Genomic DNA, 23909 nt, shown 5'->3' with positions numbered 1-23909 from the left:
CAGAACGGGCAAATACCGAACGGACCTGAACTGAATCGTGTCATCACAAACATCCTTGCTGCCTCTCAGAGATTCATGAGAACACAACAGGTTTGTAAAAATGACTTTCCTGACATCAAACTTTTTACACAACTGTATTTCTGAAGATTTCAATTCCAAAATGTGTCTGTTTATTCCATAAGCAAGTCCGGGGACATAACATCTTTATTCGATGACATTGACAAAATTGTATTTTTGGCTCACCGGTACGGTGAGTCTATACAACAGTGCAGTGTCCGTCGTCCGTTGCCGTCGTGGGCCGTCGTCATCTGTCGTATCCTATTTCAAAAACAGTGGCACATTTCTTAACCGCTAGGGCTATGGACTCAAAACTTTGTATGCATGTCCCCCTAGGTCAGATGACCTTTGACATTGAATTTCGGTCCGGTCTGATTCTTGAATTGGCCACCAGGGGGCCAAAACTGAAAACATAAATAGTGTGATATCTCACTCATTAGTGATTTGTTTTTGATGAAATTTTTATGGTAGGTACTCCTATCAAGGATATATCACATATCATATGTGTTTTTGATTTGACCTACTTTTCAAGGTCACAGCGGCCTAACTATGGCACGTTTCTTAACTGCAATGACATATGAAGTGCCCTATGATTAGGATACAGATACTAGTAGTACCTCAGAGTCTTCCTCGGTCCTATCTCAAAAAACATTCATTGTCAATTAAGTCGTCACCTAAATACCGGTGAGCAAAATGGCCCCTGGCATTTTCATTTAAGTAACTGGGCCATCGTTATATTTATTATTTACTCTACATGTATTTTTACTGAGCGAAGACCAAGTTCTGAATATTCAAACCAAGGTAGATATTATACAGTTGGTTGTTCAATGCCATTTAACATGTTCAACTTGGATAGGCAATTGGTTGACGATACTAAATTTTCCAAAGAGCATAAAGTCATGTTCTGGCTAACTTTTTGGCTCACTATAGGGGAGTCTATACATTACCTCTGTGTCCTTCCTCCGTCGTCATCATTGTCTGTCGTCTCTATCCCAGGTCAGGTGGCCTTTGACACTGAATTTCGGTCCGATTTGATTCTTGTCTTGGCCACCAGTGGGTCAAAAGTGGAAATCTAAAAAGTGTGATATCTCTCTTATAAGTGACTCTGATTTTCCATAAAATATTTATGGTAGGTTCTCCTAGCAAGGATACATCACATTTCATACAGGTTTTTGATTTGGCCTACTTTTCAAGGTCACAGAGGTCAAATGGCATAAATTGTCCATTTGAGTGTAACTATGGCACATTTCTTAACCCCTAAAGCTATGAACTTGAAATTTGGTACACATGACTCTCTACCTCATAACCTCCAACACCATATTTCAGTCCAATCTTATTCTTGACTTGGCCACCAGGGGGCCAAAACTAAAAAAGTTTTAAAAAGCTTAGTATTGATTGGCAAGGATACATGGCATATCATACGGATTTTTGATTTGACCTTCTTTTCAAGGTCACTGAGGTCAATTGGCATAAACAATGGCACGTTTCCGAACCATTAAAGCTTACAACTTGAAACTTGGTACACTTGACCCTCTAGGTCTGATAATCTCTGACACCGAATTTTGGTCCAATATGATTCTCAACTTGGCCCCCAGGGAGCCGGAATATTACATAAAGTTTTATTTAAAACTCTAGTGCTGGGTTTTTCCTGAAAACATGAAAATAATTGCCTGATTGATATATACGAAAGCGATCCATGAGGCCATCTCTTTTGCACATCACTGCATATTTTGGCTATTTTAAAAAAGATAGCGAATCTTGAAAGGAAATATTGAAATGTGTCTGCCGTTCTTGGTTTCTTTCAGAATGAATGTAGCTTTGTCAGTCTTCGGGATGTTGAGAGGACAATGAATGTGATGGCGTGGTTCTATGAACGGATTGAACTTCTCAAAGAACTGATGGATGATTCGGATGATGAGGTAATTTCTATAAGGATATTTTCATGTTATGTCATGTTAAAAAGAACAGATAAACAGAAAAAAACGCGTTTAGGCCTATCCGAAATGTGCTTTCAAAGACCTTTAGGCCTAAACGCGTTTTTTTTCTGTTTATCTGTTCTTTTTATTTATTTACTGCTAATGCCACAAGTACCACGGCGCGAGATAAAACGAGATTGCAAGAACCGTCCTCGTCCCTAAGATCCATAAGCCAGGCGAAAAGAAGCTGGGTGCTATTTGTCTAGTGTAATGGCACCCAGGGTGCTTATTGTCCAGTTGATCTCGAACCTGGGTACCATTTGTCGGCACCCAGGACGACATTCATCCTTTCAGCCCTAGTGTGCTGGCACTCCCAGGAGGATAAAATATCTACCTGAATCATTAGACAACATGCTGTCAACTGGAAGAATGATCCAAGAATTATTGCCAAGTATTAGTGTGAATGTGTAGGATCTCTATCGGTGATAATTTTCAGCTCTCTCTGCAGATTTTTGCTTTGGCAAATGGCCAAATGTGCAAGGGACATCTCGACAGGAATTGATCTTGCAAAGAACAGGATCAATACTGTATCATATGTAATAACTTGCAGTGGTTTCCATCTCAAGTCAAGCATGGAATGAATTCTTTCCAGGATGAAGAAACTGTTGGAGATGTAACACGCTCTCTGATCCTTGCACTCGGTGTGTGCTACCATGCGTGTCTGCAAGAACAAACCAGAGGTGCATATCGAGACATTATTGCAGAGCATTTCGAAGAACCTTGTGCACTTCCAGACCCCCGTTGTATTCTTGACGAAATAAACAGGTATGAATCATTTGTAGTTTCTTTTCATGGCGCTGCAGTTTACTTTCCCCCTGTTCCGCTGTCTTCCATGGTATTTGATCTTGATTTTTAGGTGGTACCAGGTTAGAGCGCTTACCAGGAGGTTGTCGACGTTATAAGAAATGTGAAGAATGATAGTGCGTAACCCCGTTTGAGTATGTACATTGTAGATCCAGTTTAGATGTATTGAATCCTTTCTATGTCGTTATGGTCGACATGAAAAGGGTATGTCATTCGTATTTAATCATGGGGCCAAGGATCACTTATCATGCATGCAACTTAGCTGAAACTTGGTATATATGTATTTGTATATCTGTCTACTTGGCAGGGTTGAAATTTATATCCAATACGTATTTATGCAATTGAAGATTGTCAAATTCTATTAAATCCTTCAAATTTATAACAAATGGTGTAGGCCTTTAAGGCTCCGGTCATGCAACATCCAATGTGCATTTACAGCAAAACATATACTGATGACAAAAGGTAATCTATTAATTTCCATATGAGTCTTTATCAATTCTTGATACTACATATGTTTAAGTTTCAACCTATATCTTCCCATTCTGCATAAAAAAATAATTTTCACCAATCAGAATAGAGTTACTAAGCTTTCAATTTGAGGTCTGCGGTCTCAAGGATGCGACATATCCATTTCAAGTAGTATTCTTACATAGCGGCCTGCTGCATGCAAATCCCTTTTAAGTGGGCTTATCTTTTGGTGCGGCATCTGTCATCCATCGTCGTTTTCGTCTGGTGGTACATATGTTCCCCTATATAATGACACCCAGAAGTATTAAGGTAGCAGGAAGGGTTGGGCGTTTGTGGTTTCTGAGTCTGAGGGGGTTGGTGTCTGTTGACTGTGCTTTAAGAGAGACTAGGCATGGCGCCAGTCTCTCTTAAAGCACAGTCAACAGGCATTTGGTCTCAGTATTTGGGTTTTGATTGCCATGACTGTACCCCTGTAAAAGTCAGAGGAGGAGAAGTTTGGAATGATGAAAGCATTGAAGAAGAAGAAATGTTATTATTGAGGAAAGCAAAATTTATTATGAGACTAGAAGGCAGTGTCCTGACTTGATTATTTTGAAAATGGCGGTCTGAACACATTAAAAGGTGGAACATGGCATTTTATCGACTTTGAAGTGTTCCGCAGTTAAAGGGAGACTATAGGCAGCAGCTAGGTAGGCAAGATAAAGTCATACAAATTTGCCAATAGGGGTCAGTCATATCTCTAGGCATGGCGCCAGTCTCTCTTAAAGCACAGTCAACAGGCATTTGGTCTTAGTATTTGGGTAAGTACAGAATCAAGGCAGCTCAGAGAGCAATGATTGAACGATGCTGTGGACAAGTCCAACAATACTGCATCAGTCACGACCAACTTCTCATCAGAAAGCGTCACCACCAGCATATTCAATGTTCAGTTCCAACCTGTACCAGTCCAATGCACGCCTGTCATGGTCAGCAGTGGTCAGCTTAGCGCGATATGGAACATTCTTCCGAAACTCAAGCGAGGGAAGTCTGCTCATTAGCCTATCTCGCGCACTGCTCCTTCTTGTCAAACATCGTAGTGAAATCGTGGTACAGTGGGGCGTCCTCGAGGATTGCAGCTGGTCGGACAGATGTGAGGTGGAATGTGGGCGGCTGCACTTCTTCGTTGATGTGCGATGGCAGATAGCACAGTTGTTGCGTTGCATGACAGCTGAAAGTGAATGTGATATCATAGAACTGAGGCGTATGCAATGAGACTATAGGTGAAGTAGAAGCAAGGAGTGAAATGGGCCATCTTCCAGTGACTATAATATACAGAGTAAGGGCACTGGGTGTTGTTAGATTCAGCATTGTATGTATTCCTCGTACAAGCGTGAATAGTGTGGACATACAGTGAGAGGTGAGAGACCCCTATTGACTACTTCTTGTAACTTTATCTTGGATATTATATTAGTATTGAACTTCTAGCCATGGAATATGAAGAAATTGAAGTTGTAGGCATGGAATATGAAAAATTATTCAACAATGAAAGACATTATTCCATGAGGCTTTGCCGTGATCGCAAAGGACGCGACGCGATTGGTTCACATGCTAATGAGGTATGATAATGATAATTACCTCTATAATGCTACTTGGATAGCGACTGTGTCGTTCATTGCAACAGTGGTCTATGTCAATGTGTGCCTGCAATGTCAATGAAGTATGATGAGGTGATGACGATAGTGCAATTATTAAATATTGGCAAGAGATCATACTACAACATAGGTCTTGTTTTTGACAGATGACTGTGCGACATTCCCATTGGGTCTTGTGAGAGTCAGCGCTGCATGTATTCCTTGTACAAGCTTGAATAGTTGTGACGGACTTTGAGGGGTGAGAGACCCCTATCGGCTACTTCGTCTAACTTTATCTTGCCTACCTAGCTGCTAGCAATAGTGCCCCTTTATCAAGAGTGAAACCCACTGTGCGGGGCTTAGAAATTACCTTTATAATCCTAGTTGGATAACCACTGTGTAGATGATTTGAAGAGTGCTCTGTGGATGTGTGCCTGTAATGTCAATGAAAGTATCATAGGTGATGACGATAGTGGAATGACGAAATATTGGAAAGAGATCTATTCCTAGAAGAACATATGTCCTGTTTTGACTAGGTGGTGCATTTTTTAAAATCAGCAGTGAGCATTGCGTGTAACATGGTGGAGGCAGCGGAGATAATAACTGTGTCGAAAGTATTGTTATAGGGCCTTCCCTAGGCCCATGGGGTTAAATTTACAATCCACGATTGAAAAGACGTAGTTTGATCGCATTCAACTATAAATCCATTGAACAGTTGTGTTCCTTTAGTCAACCGATGACCTTTTGTTGGGCCATGATCGGGGATTGTAAACTGTAAATGTATTATGGACTGGGAGACGGGGGAAACACAAGTGAAATAGACCAAAACAAGTGATTTTGGGGCTTTGGTTTAGACGCATGCCCCACATGCGCCATGCAGGATTATACGGTTCATGTGAACTTGTTGACATCTACATGATCTGGTGCTGTTATTGGTCATGTCATGGTACATGGTAGGCCTAATCATCATGGCTATATGTTTCAGGAAAAGCTCGGAGTAAAATGACCTGCCGATGAATAATGATGTTGTTCATGTTTACCATGTTTACTAGTACATAGCCATAGGGTATGCACTGGCCAGTGCACTTTCTGCACGTCGTCATGGTCATGTACGTGATACCTTGCATATTTTGTTTTTTGAATGCACATGCTTTTTGGGCAAAATCACTTGTACCAACACTAATGAATAATGTCTTCTTATCCCTATGACTCCATACACAGTGAGGGCATTGTCCCATTCCCATCAAATGGTAACTTATTGTACCGTATTAGGGTGGAAGTTGGGGAGCAAATACTTACCGTTGCACGCCTGTCATAATCAGCAGTGATGAGCTTAGCGCGATATGGAACATTCTTCAGAAACTCAAGCGAGGGAAGTCTGCTCATTAGCATATCTCGCGCACTGCTCCTTCTTGTCAAACATCGTAGTGAAATCGTAATGGAAAACGTCTGGCTTTGCGCCAGACGTTGAGACTAATAAGTGAAGAACTAATAGGTAAAGAACTTCTACTTGCGCGAGACGGCTCTGATAAAATTATCATTGCAGAGACTACGGTGACGTACACATATATTTTTTACAATCAAAAATGCCCTCAAAAGACGACATGGAATGATTATTTTATTGATATTTCCTACTATATACCTTCAAATTATCACTTTATACAAATAGATCGGCGTTAGGTCGCATGCTTTTCTTTCCTGGTGACACTATAAAGCAAAATAGTTGCAACCTTGAATGCGCTATAAGTCCAATAATAAGTGACGGTGACCCGTTATAAATGTTTCGCCAGCTTCGCTTTTTTGCCGCTACGCGGCGCGTTGGGCCCTTGCGTCCAGGATACCAAAATTCGGTCCTGATATTGCCACCAGGTGGCTAAAACCGAAAACACAAAAAGTGCTATTTCCCTTATAACTGAGGGCTCGATCATCACTAAATTTTTATCATAGGTACATGTAATGACGACACATGACATGTCACAGGAGTTTTTGATTTGACCTATTTTTCAAGGTCACAGAGGTAAAGAAGCTTAAATTGGCTGATGGTGGCAGGTTTGGTAAGTAAAGATGCATATTGGTGAGTGTTTAGAAATATTTACTTATGGTGAAGATGGTGAATCACATGGTCACCTGCAAAGCCATACTGGTCAGAGGGGTTGTTTCTCTCAGTTAAAAGTTAATACAGTAACTGAAATTAACATGAAATGGGAGAATAAATAGCATTCGTAGGTACCTGAACAATTTACACCGATATTTGTTTTGCAATTTGGTTTCTTTTCGGTATATTTCTGTACTGTTGACTCATGAAATGCCACTTTATGCCAATAAGAACTCCTGACTTTTGACAACCTACCTTATGATGATGACCATGCCCTTATATGGAAGCAAATAAAAATGCAATTTCTCCATAATCGCTCCAGAATTCCAAATTTAAAGCCTGCCAAGACATACTCTGTATCAATCTCGACTCTCAGGAACTGACGGAGGAGTTAGATTACAAACTTTTACACCTCTACGTCCATTATAGTAGTGATATCTTAAAGTTACCTTCTTGATAAACTCTGCTCGTAAAGTGACTGTCATCAAGATACCATTAGTGCAAATGGAACTAGGCTTATGATACAGGCGCCTGCTCATAAAGTGACCATCATTAAACGATGCCATCAGCGCTAATGGAACCATATTCAGCTTTGTCATAGAGGAGCAAGTCATTTGCGTACTGACCGACCATGTAGACTGAAGCTGTGTAGCAGTAAGTTTTTTAAATAGCTATATCTGTGCACAGGGAATGAATGTGCATGTCACTGACTGGCCCCGTGATTTGTGCTCAACAGATTAGTTAGTTTCATTGATCACAGCTTGCTCAAAGTGCTGCCTGTGTCAGATGACCAAAAACATCTTAAAGGGGTACACCGCTCCTAATTACTGGTGGTCAAGTTAAAAAAAAATCCACTAATAAACAATGCCATAGTGCAGTTATTATGAATATGAATTTGCTGAAACTTGGTATTCATAGTATTTGTATATCTGTCTACACGACGGCAATGCTTTATATTCAGTATGCATTCACGCAATTGGAAATTTTCAGATTGAAAATTTTCAACAAACGGCGTAGGCCTTTAAAGACCATTGTCATTCGTAAAAATTTTTAATTCATCTTGAATTTTGAAATTTTCAATTACGTTAAAATGTACTAAATATAAATTGCAGCATTGCCGTTGTGTAACTAGATATACAAATATTATAACTACCAAGTTTCAGCAAAGACGTATGCATAATAACTGAGTGGACGGCATTGTGTATAACTGCATTTCAATATTCCTCTACCACCAGTAATAACAAACGGCATACCCCTCTAAATTATATACTGATATGACATGAATATTTTGTTTCAGATGCCAAGATCTCTTCCTTGACCAAGCGCAAATCACAGAGCCCAACATTGCTCACAATCAGGCTTTAAAGGAGAACCTGTTTATGATGGTTGTGTGTATTGAGCTGAGGATACCTCTGTTCCTGGTTGGAAAGCCTGGAAGTTCAAAATCTCTGGCGAAACTCATTGTGACAGACGCTATGCAGGGAGAGACTGCTAAGACCCCTCTCTTCAAGTCCTTAAAGCAGGTAGGCCTAAGGGCTCGATTTTTGAATAATCAGTGAAGCAACATGTGATGCTATCAAGGATCGCAAATTGAAGACCTGCCCCTGATTTTGTGTTTGAAGTGGCTATGGCCCTCTTACATCATCCATCTTGATATTTGATTAACTATTTTCTCTTAATCTCATATCAGATGTACAAAACTGCAAATGCATTTAGCATGAGAATGGCATCTCAATTCAAATGTCTTATTGATTGTACAGGTTCACATGGTATCATTCCAATGTTCTCCATTGGCCACACCTGATGGTATCAAAGGAACATTCAAACAGTGCGCAATGTTCCAGAAGAAAAAGAACTTGGAACAGTTTGTGTCAGTTGTCGTATTGGATGAGGTCGGATTGGCTGAAGATTCACCACGAATGCCGTTGAAGGTGAGTCCGCATGTTTAACGTCTGCTACATTTTTTCCCCGATTGTTGGGAATGGGGGATGGGTGGGGGAGATGCAAGATTAATGATTGTATTCTTAAGATTAATACATCGACTTTGAAATATATCGACTTCGCCATATTTTAATTGGATTGACTTTTTGATCGATTAGATAACAAGTAAGTTATTCCATCTTTTAGACACTCCATCCCCTTCTTGAAGATGGTACATGTGGAGACGATGAGCAACCTGATGATGATCGCACTGACGATGATGGTAATGATGATGATGATAATGTTGTTTCTACTGACTACAAGAAGGTGGCATTCATTGGAATCTCCAACTGGGCTCTTGATCCTGCCAAAATGAATCGTGGCATTCTTGTCCAGCGTGATGTACCTGATGAGAATGAACTCATTCGGAGTGCGGAGTAAGTTCCTTATTATTGCCCTTTTGATTTTTCGCACTCAGTTGTGATTATAATGAAATTGGGTCACTTGTTTTGAATTTCCTAAATTTTGTCTTTTTGCCTCAGTGAGGCTTATAAAAGGTCTCGTTATGTCTTGACTATTTTTACAATTTTAGGGGAATATGCTCGACCAAGAAACAGGTGTTAGAAGATATAAGGCCACTTATTCCAAGAATGGCAAATGCTTATTTGGAACTCTACCGGATGTCATCTCACGAAATCCGAGAGTTTTTTGGTCTGAGGGATTTCTACAGGTATTGTGATGTAAAACAAGTTAATGTATTGTACTATTGTGAGCCTCACTGAAATTAATAATTTTTGGGGTAATTTGCAGATTCCACCCAATACAGCAGTGGGTCTCAATTTTTTCAAAGGATTATTTCAGTGTTGGTTACACTAAGCATGTTTAATGACTTTATTCATATTTGGTTACACCCAATACTAAGAGGCACTATGTGGGATTTTGAAGATATACCAATTTTATTTGAAATAATCTCATTGTTTTATTTATCAAACCATCGGTTTATTTCCAAACCGGGAAAACATGTACCAAAGTATTTCAATACCATGGAAGTTGTGCGAATTCATGGCTTCAAAACCACACAATATTGACACATTCATTCTTTCAAACCATGAGTTGCAACGTAATTATTTCAAACCATAGACTTTGCTGAAACTAATCGTTTTCATCACATGAACAGTTGCGAATATCATTGTTTCCACCCCATGGAAAATTGTGCCTTGCTTACAAACTTATTGTATCATATGATGGTCTAACGTATAGTCACTGCACATGCACAGTGGGCTATCACTGTCTATCATGGTCTCTACGTGAACACTATGCTGACATTCGTAGCAGTTCCAAGGTTTCATTCCATGGAACTGTAACTGTTCAAACACTGATGTTTGCATAAATTACTGAACCATGAGTTCAAAACGAGTAGTTATGTAGTTTGAAATAATAACAATGCACCTCAATATGATTTGAAAGAATGAAAACACAAACTTTGTGTGGTTTTGAAACCATGGATTTTCCCAAATTCTGGGGTACTGAAATTATTTTTGTATGATTTCCTGCATGGTTTGGAATGGTTTGAATAGGAAAATTATTGTTTCAAAATGTAATTCATTGAATGAAATTAGTCACATATGTTTGTTTTTGGCTCACCGTTAGGGGAGTCTATATAATACCGCTGTGTCCGTCGTCGTCGTCGTCGGCGGCGTCGGCGTCGGCGTATCCTAACAGTGGCACGTTTCTTAACTGCTAGGGCTATGAACTTGAAACTTTGTACACAGAATGCCCTAGGTCCGCTGACCCCTGACACTGATTTTCGGTCCGATCTGATTCTCAGTTTGGCCACCAGGGGGCCAAATGTGGATATCTAAAAAGTGTGATATCTCGTTTATTAGTGACTTGTTTTTGATAAAACTTTTGTTGTAAGTACTCATAGCAAAGATACATCACATATCATACGGGTTTTTAATTTGACCTTCTTTTCAAGGTCACAGAGGTCATATGGCGTAAATTGGCCATTAGAGTGTAAACTATGGCACGTTTCTTAACCACTATAGCTATGAACTTGAAACTTGGTACATATAACCCCCTATATCACATAACCTCTGGTGCTGAATTTCGGTCTGATCTAATTCTCAACTTGGCCACCAGGGGGCCGAATGTAGATATCTAAAAAGTGTGATATCTCGCTTATTAATGACTTGTTTTCCATAAAACTTTTGTGGTATGTACTCATAGCAAAGATACATCATATATCAGGTAGGTTTTCAATTTTACCTAATTTTCAAGGTCGCAGAGGTCAAATTGCGTAAATTTGCCGTTTGAGTCTAACTATGGCACGTTTCTTAACCGCCAAAGCTATGAACTTGAAACTTGGTACATATAACCACCTATATCAGATAACCTCTGGTGCTGAATTTCGGTCCGACCTGATTCTCAACTTGGCCACCAGGGGGCCGAATGTGGATGTCTTAAAAGTGTGATATCTTGCTTATGACTTGTTTTCGATAAAACTTTTGTCGTAGGTACTCATAGCAAGGATACATCATATATCGTACGGGTTTTTAATTTGACCTACTTTTCAAGGTCACAGAGGTCAAACGGCAAAAATTGGCTGTTAGAGTGTCACTTTGGCACGTTTCTTTTAAAACGACTGAAGCTATGAACCTGAAACTGGGTATACATGGCCGTATAGGTCAGATAACCTCTGATAACACATTCCAGTCCAATCTGATTCTCAACTTGGCCACCTTGGGCCCAAATCTGAAAACTTTAAGAATTGTGATTTTTGCACCAGTCTGATGAACATGGGACCAGCTAACCCACCATACAGTATTACATGTACTTGCACATGGTTTTTGATTTTACCTCATAAAACTTTTTTATTTGGCTACATACTGTAACACTTTCTGTAACTAGCATGAATTAATTGTCTACTAAATATACTTACGGTGAGCACAATGGCCCCTGGCCGTTTCATTCTTTGAAACAATGAGGTTATTTCAGATAATGTTTAAGGCAAATAATTGAATTTCCACATTGCACCTCAAAAGAGTAGTGGATCTCAGTTTTTTCAAAGAATTATTTTAGGATTGGTTATGATTGATTTTGGCTGAGATTTCATGTCATATTTTTATTGGCATCACGATCAAGTGAGGTCAATTTATCTTACCAAAATGATACATGTGATTAAGCTATGACCATTGATTGTTTCAGTCTGGTCAAAATGGTATATGCCTTTGCGGAGAAATCAGGAGCTGCTCCAACCTGGCATCAGTTAGAGCATGCTGTCCGCAGAAACTTCGGTGGAATAGAAAATGTGAATCCAGTAAAGGTGTTCAAGAACAAATTCCCCAATATGAGTACACAACGTAAGGTGAGTTGAAGAAGTGAATGGAATATCTCAGTTATCAAATACCTACGTTGTTGCTTCTATCCACAGTGTGTAGGATGTATGCCATTAGAGGAAATTTTACCGAGGATGAATTTTACCTGCCTTGCCATGTCTTTAACACTAGGAGAGTAGCGACTTTGGCAAGTGCCAAGGTCCTCTCCCTTCTAGCATCTCAAGTAGATTTGCCATGGTCCTTTGGGTGACCTGGCCCATCAGGAGTTGTGACTTGATCTTCCCTTGCTAGCCCCGGAGTTCACTTCTGCCACCTTTGCCCTACGCAATTTCTCTATCGAAAAGTATCTGCTTTGCCCATGACGGTGGCTGCTCCACCTGCAGGTACCGGCTCTCCTTCGCAAGGGTCTGCACCACATCTGCAGAAGTCTTTACGAGGTCACGGAAAGGTTCCACTCCCCAAGCCAACTTGTCCACCTACTCATTTAGTTTGATACCAGCGTGTCCTGCTGGGATGAACGCTATTTCAATCCTGGCCGGGATCTGCAGGATGATGGAGATCCATGTGCTCATTACCATCCTATTCTGTAACCTGCTAACCAAGCTCAGTAAATCAGTGAGGATCAGTGCATGGTCTTGTTCAATGGTGTTCTGAGGCAACCATGCCAGGGCATCCTGTAGTCCCTCTCCTTCAGCCCGGTATGAGGTCGACCTTCCATGTCTGCCCGTTGGCGATTCGAATATGTTTTTTCCGTCTTTCCATACTGTTCCGGCCCAGGCAGTGACTTCGTCTCTGATCGATCCATCAACCGCAATCACAATAGTTGGTGCCCTCTCATAGATGTACTCGCTTACCATGGCATTGTTGAGGTCTTCAATCTTGTCCCTCCATTGACCAGAGCCGATGATGGTGGTGTCAATGGAGTGCTTTTAACACTCAACCCAGCCATCCCATCTGATGTTGTCGATTGGACAGATATCCTCGAATCATAGCGCACCCTTTCTGTCAATGAGTTCTGCTTGCATGGGACGACTTCCTGTCTTGATTGCATTCAGAAGGGCTTTCGCTCCCAGTATGATCTGCCTCTTTCTGACTGTTGGAATCCGTAGCCAGTCATGAAGAGCGTCATTTGCATTCCTGCTTGTGCTACCTGCAACGATTCTCAAGGCCTGGTTCTCCACATGCTGCTGTTGTTCCATTGCCCTGTTGGGTGCACATCTAGCTATGTGTAGCCCGTAATTGGCCCTGCTGCGCATGGTGGCCTTCATCAATTTCAGTAGACTTGCTTGTACAACCTCCTGGGCAACAGCAATCTTGAGTGTAGAGATTTCCTTGAGGGCCTTGTCTCTCAGGTGGATAATATGGATTAGGCAGGCACTACTCTCAATTAGGTACATTTACCCTCCCACTGTCACCAGCCTACTCTGTCCCTTATGGCGATATGGTCCAGGTTATCACTGGATCACTGGCTGGCCGCTATTTCTCGCTTCGAACCAAAGTGGGCAGCTCATGCCCTGTATAAGTGTCAGCTGGTCAGTGGGAGCAATGTCTCCTCTTATGCCCTTTGCCGTTGAAGTGATCATGCACTTTCGTCTGCCATTGGCTGCTGACATCCAACACTATTTAGCCCCAATAAGAGGGTGATCGGACAGCATCAGCCCGGGTTTTTGATCAGAGTTTTCCATCTTCTAGATGAATTGCCTTAACAGCTGATCAGCTCCATCTGCCCAGAGCAATCTGTTTTGAGGCGCCAGTGGCTTGCCTTTCGCACCACCGCTATTGGCTGAAACACCCCGGCCACGGGAAGGCTAGGTTTGGAGCTTGACTGCCAGAGGCCATGTGGTGCGCTGTGCCTTTTGGAGTATTTAATGGTCAAAGTGAGCTCGTCCTCTTAGCCACCCCGGCATTAGCAGTCCATTCTGGGGGCAAAAAGAATTTAGCATGACCACTTACAAGAAAGAGCCTGATTGTGTGCTTCTATCTAAAAACGATCTTAATATGGACTTCTCTGTTCAGTGACAGGACTATTGTGTGTCTAAACTTTAACTGCATTTTCTACATTGTGAATTCAGCCGAATGATCCCAAATGTGATACAGAGGGCTTGATCAAAGCATGTCTATCAGGAGATGGTGTGAGCAGTGAGAGCCGATACCTACTCATCCTGACAGAGAATTATGCAGCCCTAGGCATCCTGAAGCAGCATCTCCTCAACATGGAAGACTTCATTGTCATTTTTGGGAGCAGCTTCCGCAGTGACCAGGAATATACTCAGGTTTGTTGGCCATACAGTATTATGAAACACATCGGACCATTGTAGCGAGTTGTAGACCTGTTGCCTTTATTCCTTGAGGTTGGAGAAAAGTTTACATTGCGCCACCTTGATATCTTTCTTTCCTTTTGCATCATTTTTCCCCAGCATGGCCAACGTAGGTTTTTGGCACAAAATTGATTTTATTATCTTAAATGACCTTTAATTACAAGTTTAAATCGTACTTGTAGTAGCTGTACCGGTTGATGTGTAATGCACAAACACTCCTCAAAACAACTGCATTTCCATTGAGTTTTGAATCTTCGATTGGGTTTTTCTCGGAACAATCAAAATGTCAGATTTAACTAGTTAACCCTGAGCTGACGATTCGTCCTTAAGGGCCAACTTAAATGCCAAATGCAATTCGTGTTGCAATCATCATTCTGCACAGAAACTTCTGTCTAACTGGTAAACCGTATTTTGAAAAAAAATTAATGCTTTCTACTGACTCTTTAAAATGTTGTGTGTAGCTTCTAAAGGACCATCCAAATTGTTTCTTTGCAAGAAGCTAATGAGCACCATGACTCGTATTTGTCTGTCGTTTGTTTTATGCTATTAAACTGCAACAGATTTCAGATTGAAGAACATGACCAGGAGTATGCTGGCAATCTTTAAGCAAAGTTGAATCATTGATTTTTACCATGTAGGAAGGCATATTACTTAGTGCAGTTTAAAATAAGATGGTCTTTAGTTTGAAACTAGAAGGCCTATAGTCGATATTAGACCCACTTGCCAGTAAAAAGTGTTTATTTGGATCATGTTCGTTGATTTGTTGTTTATTTCTGCGATATTTCGATTTGATCCCTATCTAGAAATTGTGAAAAGCGTGCTCTGACGTATCTTTCTTTGTAGGTCTGCCGTAACATCAACCGCATTAAGAAGTGTATGGAGACCGGGAAGACCGTGGTACTTCTGAACCTGGAGTCGTTGTACGAGTCCTTGTATGATGCTCTCAATCAGTACTATGTTTACATGGGAGGCGAGAGATACGTGGATCTTGGACTTGGCACCCATCGTGTCAAGTGTAGGGTTGACGCTAGGTTTAGGTAAGTGGATCGAAGGTGTTTGGAGGGAGCACTTAGTCAGTTGAGCCAGGCATGACTCAGTTGATGCAAAATGAAAGTAGTATACTGTATCTTACTGAATAGACGAATTCGAAGAAGTTTGTTTTGGTGCTGACCAGTCATGCGTTTCACTTTCAACAAAGGATCACCGTGTCACTAGGCATTGTCTGAAGTCGGCTTAGGCCTTCTGACATGTTCTGAGTGTGTGCATTTGATTTGTTTTGGTGCTGATTCGTCTTCTTTGAAAAGGCCTGTAGCATGCTGTTTTAAAGCTGGTTGACTAAAATTTAAAAAATCATTTTAAAACACGAGAGGGGAAAAGTAAAAATAGAAGTGATATGCTGACCAGATTATATCATGATGTTGACTTTTTATAACATTGACAATTTTCAGGTTGATAGTGGTTGCCGAGAAGGAGGTCGTGTACAAGGAGTTCCCGATTCCGCTAATCAACCGCCTGGAAAAACATGTGCTGGCCATGACGACCATGTTAAGTGAGAAGCAGATAAAGGTCACTAAGAGGATTGAGAAGTGGGCAAAAGATTACGTCACACCGAAATTCAATACCCCAGTACCTCAGTCAAGACGGTGAGTTCAAATAGGACTTCTTTTGATTTTTTTGTGGTAGGATTGAGCTCAACCTGGGCACCTGGTTCATTTGATACACCAGCCACAATGCTTTTCGTTTTTTGGCTCACCGGTACGGTGAGTCTATACGACAGCGCAGTGTCCGTCGTCGTCGCCCGTCATATCCTATTTCAAAAACAGTGGCACGTTTCTTAACCGCTAGGGCTATGAACTCAAAACTTTGCATGAATGACCCCCTAGGTCAGATGACCTTTGACACTGAATTTCGGTAGAGTCTGATTCTTCACTTGGCCACCAGGGGGCCAAAACTTAAAATATAAATTGTGTGACATCTCACTTATTAGTGATTTGTTTTTCATGAACATTTTATGGTAGGTACTCCTAGCAAGGATATATCACATATCATATGTGTTTTTGATTGACCTACTTTTCAAGGTCACAGAGGTCAAATGGTGTAAATTGACCGTTTGAGGCACATTTCGTAATTGCTAAGTGCTAGGGCTATGGGCTTGAAACTTTGTACACATGACCCCCTAGGTCAAGTTACCTCTGACACTGAATTTTGGTCTGATCTGTTTCTCGAAAATCTAGAAAGTGTGATATCTCGCTAGAAAGTGTGATATCTCGCTCATTAGTGATTGGTATTCGATAAAGTTGTTATGGTTGGTACTCCCAGCAAGGATACATTACATATTATACTGTGTTTTTTTTATTTGACCTACTTTTCAACTGACCTACTTGGTGACGGTTAAAGCTAAAGGTGTCATCCGTGTTTGATATCAAACTAAAAGTGTTGAAGAGTAGGTTTGCCCGGATCTATTTTTATTACCTACTAAACAACTTAAACACCGTTAGAGGATGGCAGTCCCGTTAATGATATCAAACTAAAGGTATTGAAAGAGTAGTTTTGCACTGACCTGCTTAAACACAGTTGGAGCGAAGGCAGTCGAGTTTGTCATCAAACTAAAGGTATTGAAGAGTGGATGAGACAAAAGAACCCCTCAACTACTTAATTCGCTGCAGTTCCAATAAAACTTTCACAGCTGCCGTCCACCCTAGGCGCCAAATATAGAAAGGGCGTTTAAGGGTTAGATGTGTGTAACTTCTCCCTAGTTCCTAATTAGGGCCTATTCATATTCTGTGAAGATTTACATGAAGGACCTGAATCTGTCTATTCAGTAGTTAAATTTTGTTTTCAGTTAAACGCCCTTTATGAATTTGGCCCCATTTGTCTAAGCTTGATTCCATCTAGTCTGTCCAGATCTCCTTTTCTGCCATAAATTCACTTTCTGGTACATTCATGTACTACTTGTTCCATTCTCTTGTCATTCATCTCATTCCTTGCTATTCATTCGCCAGCGTAGTTATTCAGGCCGCCAGGTACTCCAAGTGAGGATACATCACTTGTCATACCGGTTTTGATTTGAACTACATGTATATACTTTACATGCAGATATTTCTTAACCAGTATGAATTCCTACCATACACCAAAAAACCCATACGATGAGCACAATGGCCCCTGGCCTTTTCATTTCATGTGGCATAGAACTTCCAAACGACACAAAAACTTTGTAGAATGCTCTGCGTGTCTCTTGTACTATACATTGTACTGAATTGTAACTTTAATTGCAGGAAAGAAATTGTCCCTGGTGATGTATTCTGTGGTTACCATGATGACACTGCAGCGTCTGTTGTTCTACAGATTAGCAAGGAACTGGATGCAGATGAGACCAGTACTGGATGGGCTGAAAAGGTGAGTTGTGAAATAAAGGACCACCTTTTTGAAAATAAGATAAAAAATTGCCCTTTTCACATTTTGAGTCCAGAATTTTACTTATGTGCTAAAATCAAATATATGTATTATTGATAACATAGATGATGATATTTCTGTCATTGTTTTACAACAGGTTTACAATCGGTGCAAAGATGTTCTCCTGATGTGTGCCACACCTGAATCAGTTGTCAGGCTGAAAGATACACAGTTAGCTCCTGAATGGAAAGCCCTTTCTGAGAAATACTTCATCGAGCAAGCTCATGACAGCCTCAGTCAAGTTGTTAGTCAGCTCCTGAAGGATAGGACATCGGGAAAAGGTATCTTCCTGGAGGTAAGAAATATATTTGTTGACGCGCCTTGCGAACTGCTGTATCATCAGAACGCAAAATCTGTTTTGTAGCAAGTCTGTTGGAGGAAAAAAGGAATATCTTCTATGAGGTACCTGGATTTGAGAACTTGTGAATATGAGAGGTGGAGCTTAGAGTGTTTTTTTGGTTTCACCCTGAGAATGTAAGCTAAACTGTATCATGATAAGCTTGAAATGATAGGATATATTATGACCAATAGGGAAGTACATTGTGGAAGATTATGATGATTTTATAACTTACTTCATTGGAAAATCATATTTAAGATACCACTGATTATGTTGTTGAATTTAAACTAATTTGCTGAGGAATACTTCTTTGCATTGTTTACAGGTGACCACAAAGTCGCATCTTTTTGCCAAGAACGATGCTCGGATTTTGTCCCGGAGGTTGGGGATTGGAAAAAACTTCACCCTGCTGGCCTTGCAGGCAATGGACACAAAGCAACAGTTTTCCAGGGAGTTAAGGTAAGCTTAGTGGTTACTTCTTCATGAGACTTTTTATTTGTAAGATATTTTTCTGTTTCATGTAGGCCGGTACTGGTGTGACAGCAGTTGATGTTTTTTTTTCTTCAGGAAGTTCTTTGACCAGCAGGACAATGATGAACGACTTATGCTTCTCCAGTGTGACTCTGGTGACAGGAACAGTAACTTGATAGCATGTGCACGCTACCAGATTATGGAAGAGTTCACCAAGTCGAAAAATACAATGAGAGGAAAGGCGCATTTCGTGTTTATTGTCCAGATGCCTAGAGTGATGGCAGGAAGCTTCATTGGATTCCAAGTAAGTAAGATGATGTGATGATGGCTAGTTTCAAAAGTGAGGCAAGCTAGCATTGAATATTACACCCAAATAATATTTTCATGCATCGTGCAGAACATCTAATTTTGCAGACTTGTCAATTTGCGATAGAATTTACTTGGCTTAGGGTACCTGTTGCCACTGTTTTATCTGTGTATGTACGTGTATGTGTTGGAATAGAATCAAAACCATTACCAAGGTATATGAGAACCGACTTTGTCAGGCCCTTTATTTCAGTTTTGAGATCTGTGTTCTTTCGGTGTGGTCATTTACTTTATACCAAAGGCCCTGGTGATCCCAATTAATCACTTGGTACCGTTTTAGGGTGGAAGGTGGTCCTCTGTATATATCGACGACCTTCGTGTTACTCACCAGCCTGCCATCATGAAGTTGTCTGAACAATCCATAGGTGATCTGATAGGGGAATCTGTGAGGAAAGGAAGTGTTGGGAAAGGAATTGGACAGTGCCTCCAGCAAAAGCATGCCCTTTCATTCATTGACGATGTTCATGTCCCAAGGGAAGGACTGCTGACCCCACCACTTTCTCCTGAAAGTGTTGACATCAATATCGATGGAATTGACCTTGAAAACCATGAAACATGGCCAATTCAACCTTCACCTGAACGACTGAATGAGATTGTGCAGATGACAACACAGAGGGCTCAAGAGCATGGTGGATGTCGCCCTATTGATAGATCGGTTGAGCAATTCCTTGATGTAGATGCCCTTATTCAATCATGTATCCAGAGTGCTGCTTCTATCGTCAAAGATCCAGAATTTGTGCCTTCTGAGAGAGCCACAGAACGTTTGCACATCATTTTGGAAAAGGTTTCTCAGAAAGAAGGTAGGCTCACGCATTGGCATTAAACAACCAGTAGTGTATAGTCTAATAGGCTTTTCTAAAGCAAACTGAGTTGACTATCGGCCTTAGCTATAAAGAATTTATATAGCTGGCCTTTCACATCCTTACAAAGGTTAGTAAAACTGTAAGAATCACACAGATGGATGCCTATTTTATCATATACATGTATATTGTATAGCAGTCTGGTGGACATTAAGAGATAAATATTAATATTAGGTCTGCTTTCAGATGTGAACTCCCTGATGTCTGCCATGAAGGTTCGAGTGCTCCAGCTCTTCCAAGAAAAAGAAGGCAGGACATCAGTACATTCGATGGCCAGTGATTGGCTGAGCAAGGAAGCTGCTGCCACGGAAACCATCAATCGGGTTGGAACCTTCAGGTAGGCACATTTTAAATTTTCTCATTGATATCAATACCTGAAACATCCCGAGACCAATTGCAGGTGGAGGACAGTAGAGGGTTGACTACAGCTGAAGCCTGCTTCGATCACCTTAAATGGAAGGCTACATAAAAAAGGTTTATGTAAATGGTTTCATTCATGATGTTAATCAGCGCCATGATCGGCAATACATGTACTTGTAACAAAACTTCCAGATTTTGTATTGGGTTATGCATCCGTATGCAGTCCCTGCTAAGGTACTCATGCTTGCATGCTTATATGCATAAACAAATACAGATCTGAACATTTCTTCCAAATTCTGCCAATCTTAGCTCTGATTCATAGTCATTTAAAAGGTATGTTGTTTCATTCATTTTATCTTCCTGATGGCCTTTCTGGAATAGCTGGTAGTCATGTCAAGAATCAACATTTTGGAAACTGTCCTACACTATAATTTGTATTTTTTATGTTTTTCTATTTAGGAAGGCAGTCCAGATGGTGATGGAAAACAAATTGACACCAATCCTTGCAGGTTTAGTGGCCTACATGGATACAAACTGTAATCTCGATATCCTCAAGAAAAACGAGACAAGGCTTGACGACGTCATCCGACAACTCTGGCTTCAAATGTTTGCTGATAATCTGGTGACTCCACTATCCTACACGCAGTTCCAGTCGCCCACAACCCATGTTGATGTGACAGAAATGATTGCCCCACAGACAGGCAACGGTCACCATCTGTTCAAACCTCAGTTTCCTTTCTCCTGGGAGATACACTCACAAATGGAGTTGATTATACAGACAGCACAAAGAGCACCAGGAGAGGAGATGGAACTGACTTGCCAGAGGCTGTTCCAGGAGAGCCCTGTGGGAAAATCATTGACGAGATTCATGCAAGACCAGCCAGAGACTGTACAGGATGAATTGATGGAACAGTACTTGAAAGACTTCGTTCATTTGTGCTTCAAGGCCGTTGAGGAAGACCTGGAACAGGTAGGAACTTCCACATTATTTGTGATTGAAGGAATTGGTACCAAATTAGAGGTATATGTCGTTTTAACAAGCACAATGAGCGCGGTGCTTAAATGATGGCTGAAACGGGCGTTGAAGGTCTGCCCAAGCAGTGTTTTGTGAGACATCCATACTGGCAGTGAGGTATCATTTTCTATTCTAAAACACCTCGAAACAATCATCATTGAACAGTGGTTTTGACTGTGCTTTGACTGCTTCTATAATTTGTACCGATCCAAGCTGTTATGGTTGCAGCACCAAAAATGTGCATTGTATTTTTCATGAAAAACAATGTTATACGAGATCTGGAGTTGATACATTGCAACAAAGGGGTTATTGAATTACCGACAATGCGTCAAATATTCTTTAGAAAATGTTGGCGAATCGTGTACAGACTATATGTAGAACACAGCTTTTAAGATTGTGCCACAAAATTCAGCGTTAATTCTTTGTTGCCACTTTCCTGCCTTGTTTTCATGTTAACTCATGTTAACTGATCATGTTAAGTCAGGAAACTTTTATCAGATTATGTTAAGGAGCCTCATAGCCTAGTGGTTAACACTGCTGGCAACCACGCAATAGGGCACGGGGAGAACCCAGGATTGTATTTTTGTATGAACCGGCGTGGCTTTCAAGGAACTAAACCAACAATTCCTGGCTCTTCACAATACGTTCAACGTTTGAAATACTCGAGGGTCTGTCGGATGAGATTAAAAGTCGTGGTCCCTGGTACCTGAGTGTCTGTGCTAGGGCAAGTAAAAGATCCTATAAAGGTGGAGAGTAGCCTGTAGCGGACTCCATTATTCCGGCAAAAATCCAATAGGGTTACGACGCCGGTATTGATATAATGGTTGATATGATGATTATATTATTTTAGATACAGGGGCGGCAGCCCTAGGAAATTTATGTATGTGTTCTTTATACTTTTATTAATGGAATAAAAATCACTAAAACAAAACATATTGCATCTTCCTATAATAATGAATTGACTTCAATCTTTCAGATTTTGATAAAGACTCTCAAGATTGCCTTCAGGGAAGTGTGTCAGACATTAAAACTAGATGGGGAGGATGGCACAAGATTGACGATACAGAAACTTCACTTGACGCATGCGAAGTGTCGTGAGCGCTTGGATCATTTCATCTATGCCTGCAGTATCTGGCCTGAGTGCTTAGAATTGCTCATAGAAAGCAAACATAAAGAGCTCAGCAACACACTCACAGAGATGGTGAGTTATCAATGATAGTCGACTTGTTTTACTTCTCAGGACAATATGATCATGCCACTGGTAATGCCCGGCATGTAAAGCGGATCTTTTAATGCTCACTTTCAATTCATCTACTGAACATCGTGTTCAAAATGCGTATTTAACTGCGTGAAACAATAGGGAGGATATGTTGGCCCTATTACGGCCAACAAATCTTCCCTGGGGTGAGCTTGGTAATTTGATAGACCAACCCAGTAACTAAAGAAGCCAATTGCAAGCTGTCACCGGGTTACGGTTGAGGGCTGATATATGGACTATCTTAGTAGTATCTTCTTAATAGTACTGAAGAGAACTATGTTCTCGTTGTCTCTTTTTACAGACCCTTGATGTGATTGTCCTCATCCGGATTATTGACCACATCAATAATGTTCACGATGAGCATGAAAAACAAGAACATCCATTAAAGAAAAAGATACAAGGGCGGAGGTTGTGGATTGACCGAGTCAAATTATTCAAGCCTTTGGCTGAGAGAATCATGCAGCAGACTGCTGCTCATGGTCAGGGCCTACCTCTAGGAGCATTGTGCCAGAAATATGTGGAGGAGTACAGGTAAGAATTTTAGGAATCGGGCCAGTGCAAAATGTATTTGTAATGATGACATTTACCATGTTATCCTGTAAATCTCAATTCCTCTATATCAGTGAATACATTAAAGGCTTACGCCGTTCGTTAAAAATTATGAATTTGAAAATTTACAGCTACATAGCTAGAATATTCATCATATAAATTTCAACATTGCCATTGTGTAGACAGATATACAGATACTATAGACACCAAGTTTCAGCAAATTTGCATGCATGATAACTGCATTATGGCATTTTGTACGTTCTTACTGCGTTTTTTTCTACCTAAGCCACCTTTAAATACAAACGGCATACGGCATATATTTGATGGCTCAAAAACGGTCAGCAAGGCAACAATACTTTTTCTTAGTTTAGATGACATCATAATTACTCCATCAAAACGGATTAATCAAACATTTTTTGATAACTTTTGTTTTTTATTGGTATGAAACTAGATACCAGTGTGATGGTATCATCCCATTTCGCCTACACCCACTTCGCCTACAGCCATTTCGCCTACTCCTATTTTGCCTACACCCATTTCGCCTACTCCCATTTTGCCTAATTCCCATTTTGCCTACTTCCCATTTCGCCTACTTCCCATTTCGCCTACTCCTACTCATCCGGGATGATATTAGTCTACATTTTTGAGCATTCA

The 23909-nt window shown here is 40.7% G+C and overlaps 1 protein-coding gene across 3 annotated transcripts in view; it reads left to right on the top strand.

The window, feature by feature from the left end:
• Positions 1 to 23909, top strand: part of LOC135492752 (E3 ubiquitin-protein ligase RNF213-like) — a 113289-nt gene that overhangs the window by 43934 nt on the left and 45446 nt on the right. For all 3 annotated transcript variants that reach the window (XM_064779387.1, XM_064779388.1, XM_064779386.1), the window contains exons 34-53: positions 4 to 90; positions 1863 to 1976; positions 2626 to 2798; positions 8308 to 8533; positions 8771 to 8941; positions 9138 to 9367; positions 9523 to 9660; positions 12138 to 12297; positions 14341 to 14541; positions 15430 to 15623; positions 16035 to 16229; positions 17862 to 17982; positions 18137 to 18334; positions 18702 to 18835; positions 18944 to 19151; positions 19494 to 20013; positions 20260 to 20410; positions 20893 to 21403; positions 22425 to 22649; positions 23008 to 23237. In XM_064779387.1, coding sequence (XP_064635457.1) covers positions 4 to 90; positions 1863 to 1976; positions 2626 to 2798; positions 8308 to 8533; positions 8771 to 8941; positions 9138 to 9367; positions 9523 to 9660; positions 12138 to 12297; positions 14341 to 14541; positions 15430 to 15623; positions 16035 to 16229; positions 17862 to 17982; positions 18137 to 18334; positions 18702 to 18835; positions 18944 to 19151; positions 19494 to 20013; positions 20260 to 20410; positions 20893 to 21403; positions 22425 to 22649; positions 23008 to 23237 — 4187 coding nt within the window. The remainder of the gene's footprint in view (positions 1 to 3; positions 91 to 1862; positions 1977 to 2625; positions 2799 to 8307; positions 8534 to 8770; positions 8942 to 9137; positions 9368 to 9522; positions 9661 to 12137; positions 12298 to 14340; positions 14542 to 15429; positions 15624 to 16034; positions 16230 to 17861; positions 17983 to 18136; positions 18335 to 18701; positions 18836 to 18943; positions 19152 to 19493; positions 20014 to 20259; positions 20411 to 20892; positions 21404 to 22424; positions 22650 to 23007; positions 23238 to 23909) is intronic.

Source organism: Lineus longissimus, chromosome 8 (assembly GCF_910592395.1).
Source record: "Lineus longissimus chromosome 8, tnLinLong1.2, whole genome shotgun sequence".
Taxonomy (NCBI): domain Eukaryota; kingdom Metazoa; phylum Nemertea; class Pilidiophora; order Heteronemertea; family Lineidae; genus Lineus; species Lineus longissimus.
The sequence above is the reverse complement of the archived record's forward strand: the minus strand, read 5'-3'. Positions and strand labels throughout refer to the sequence as shown.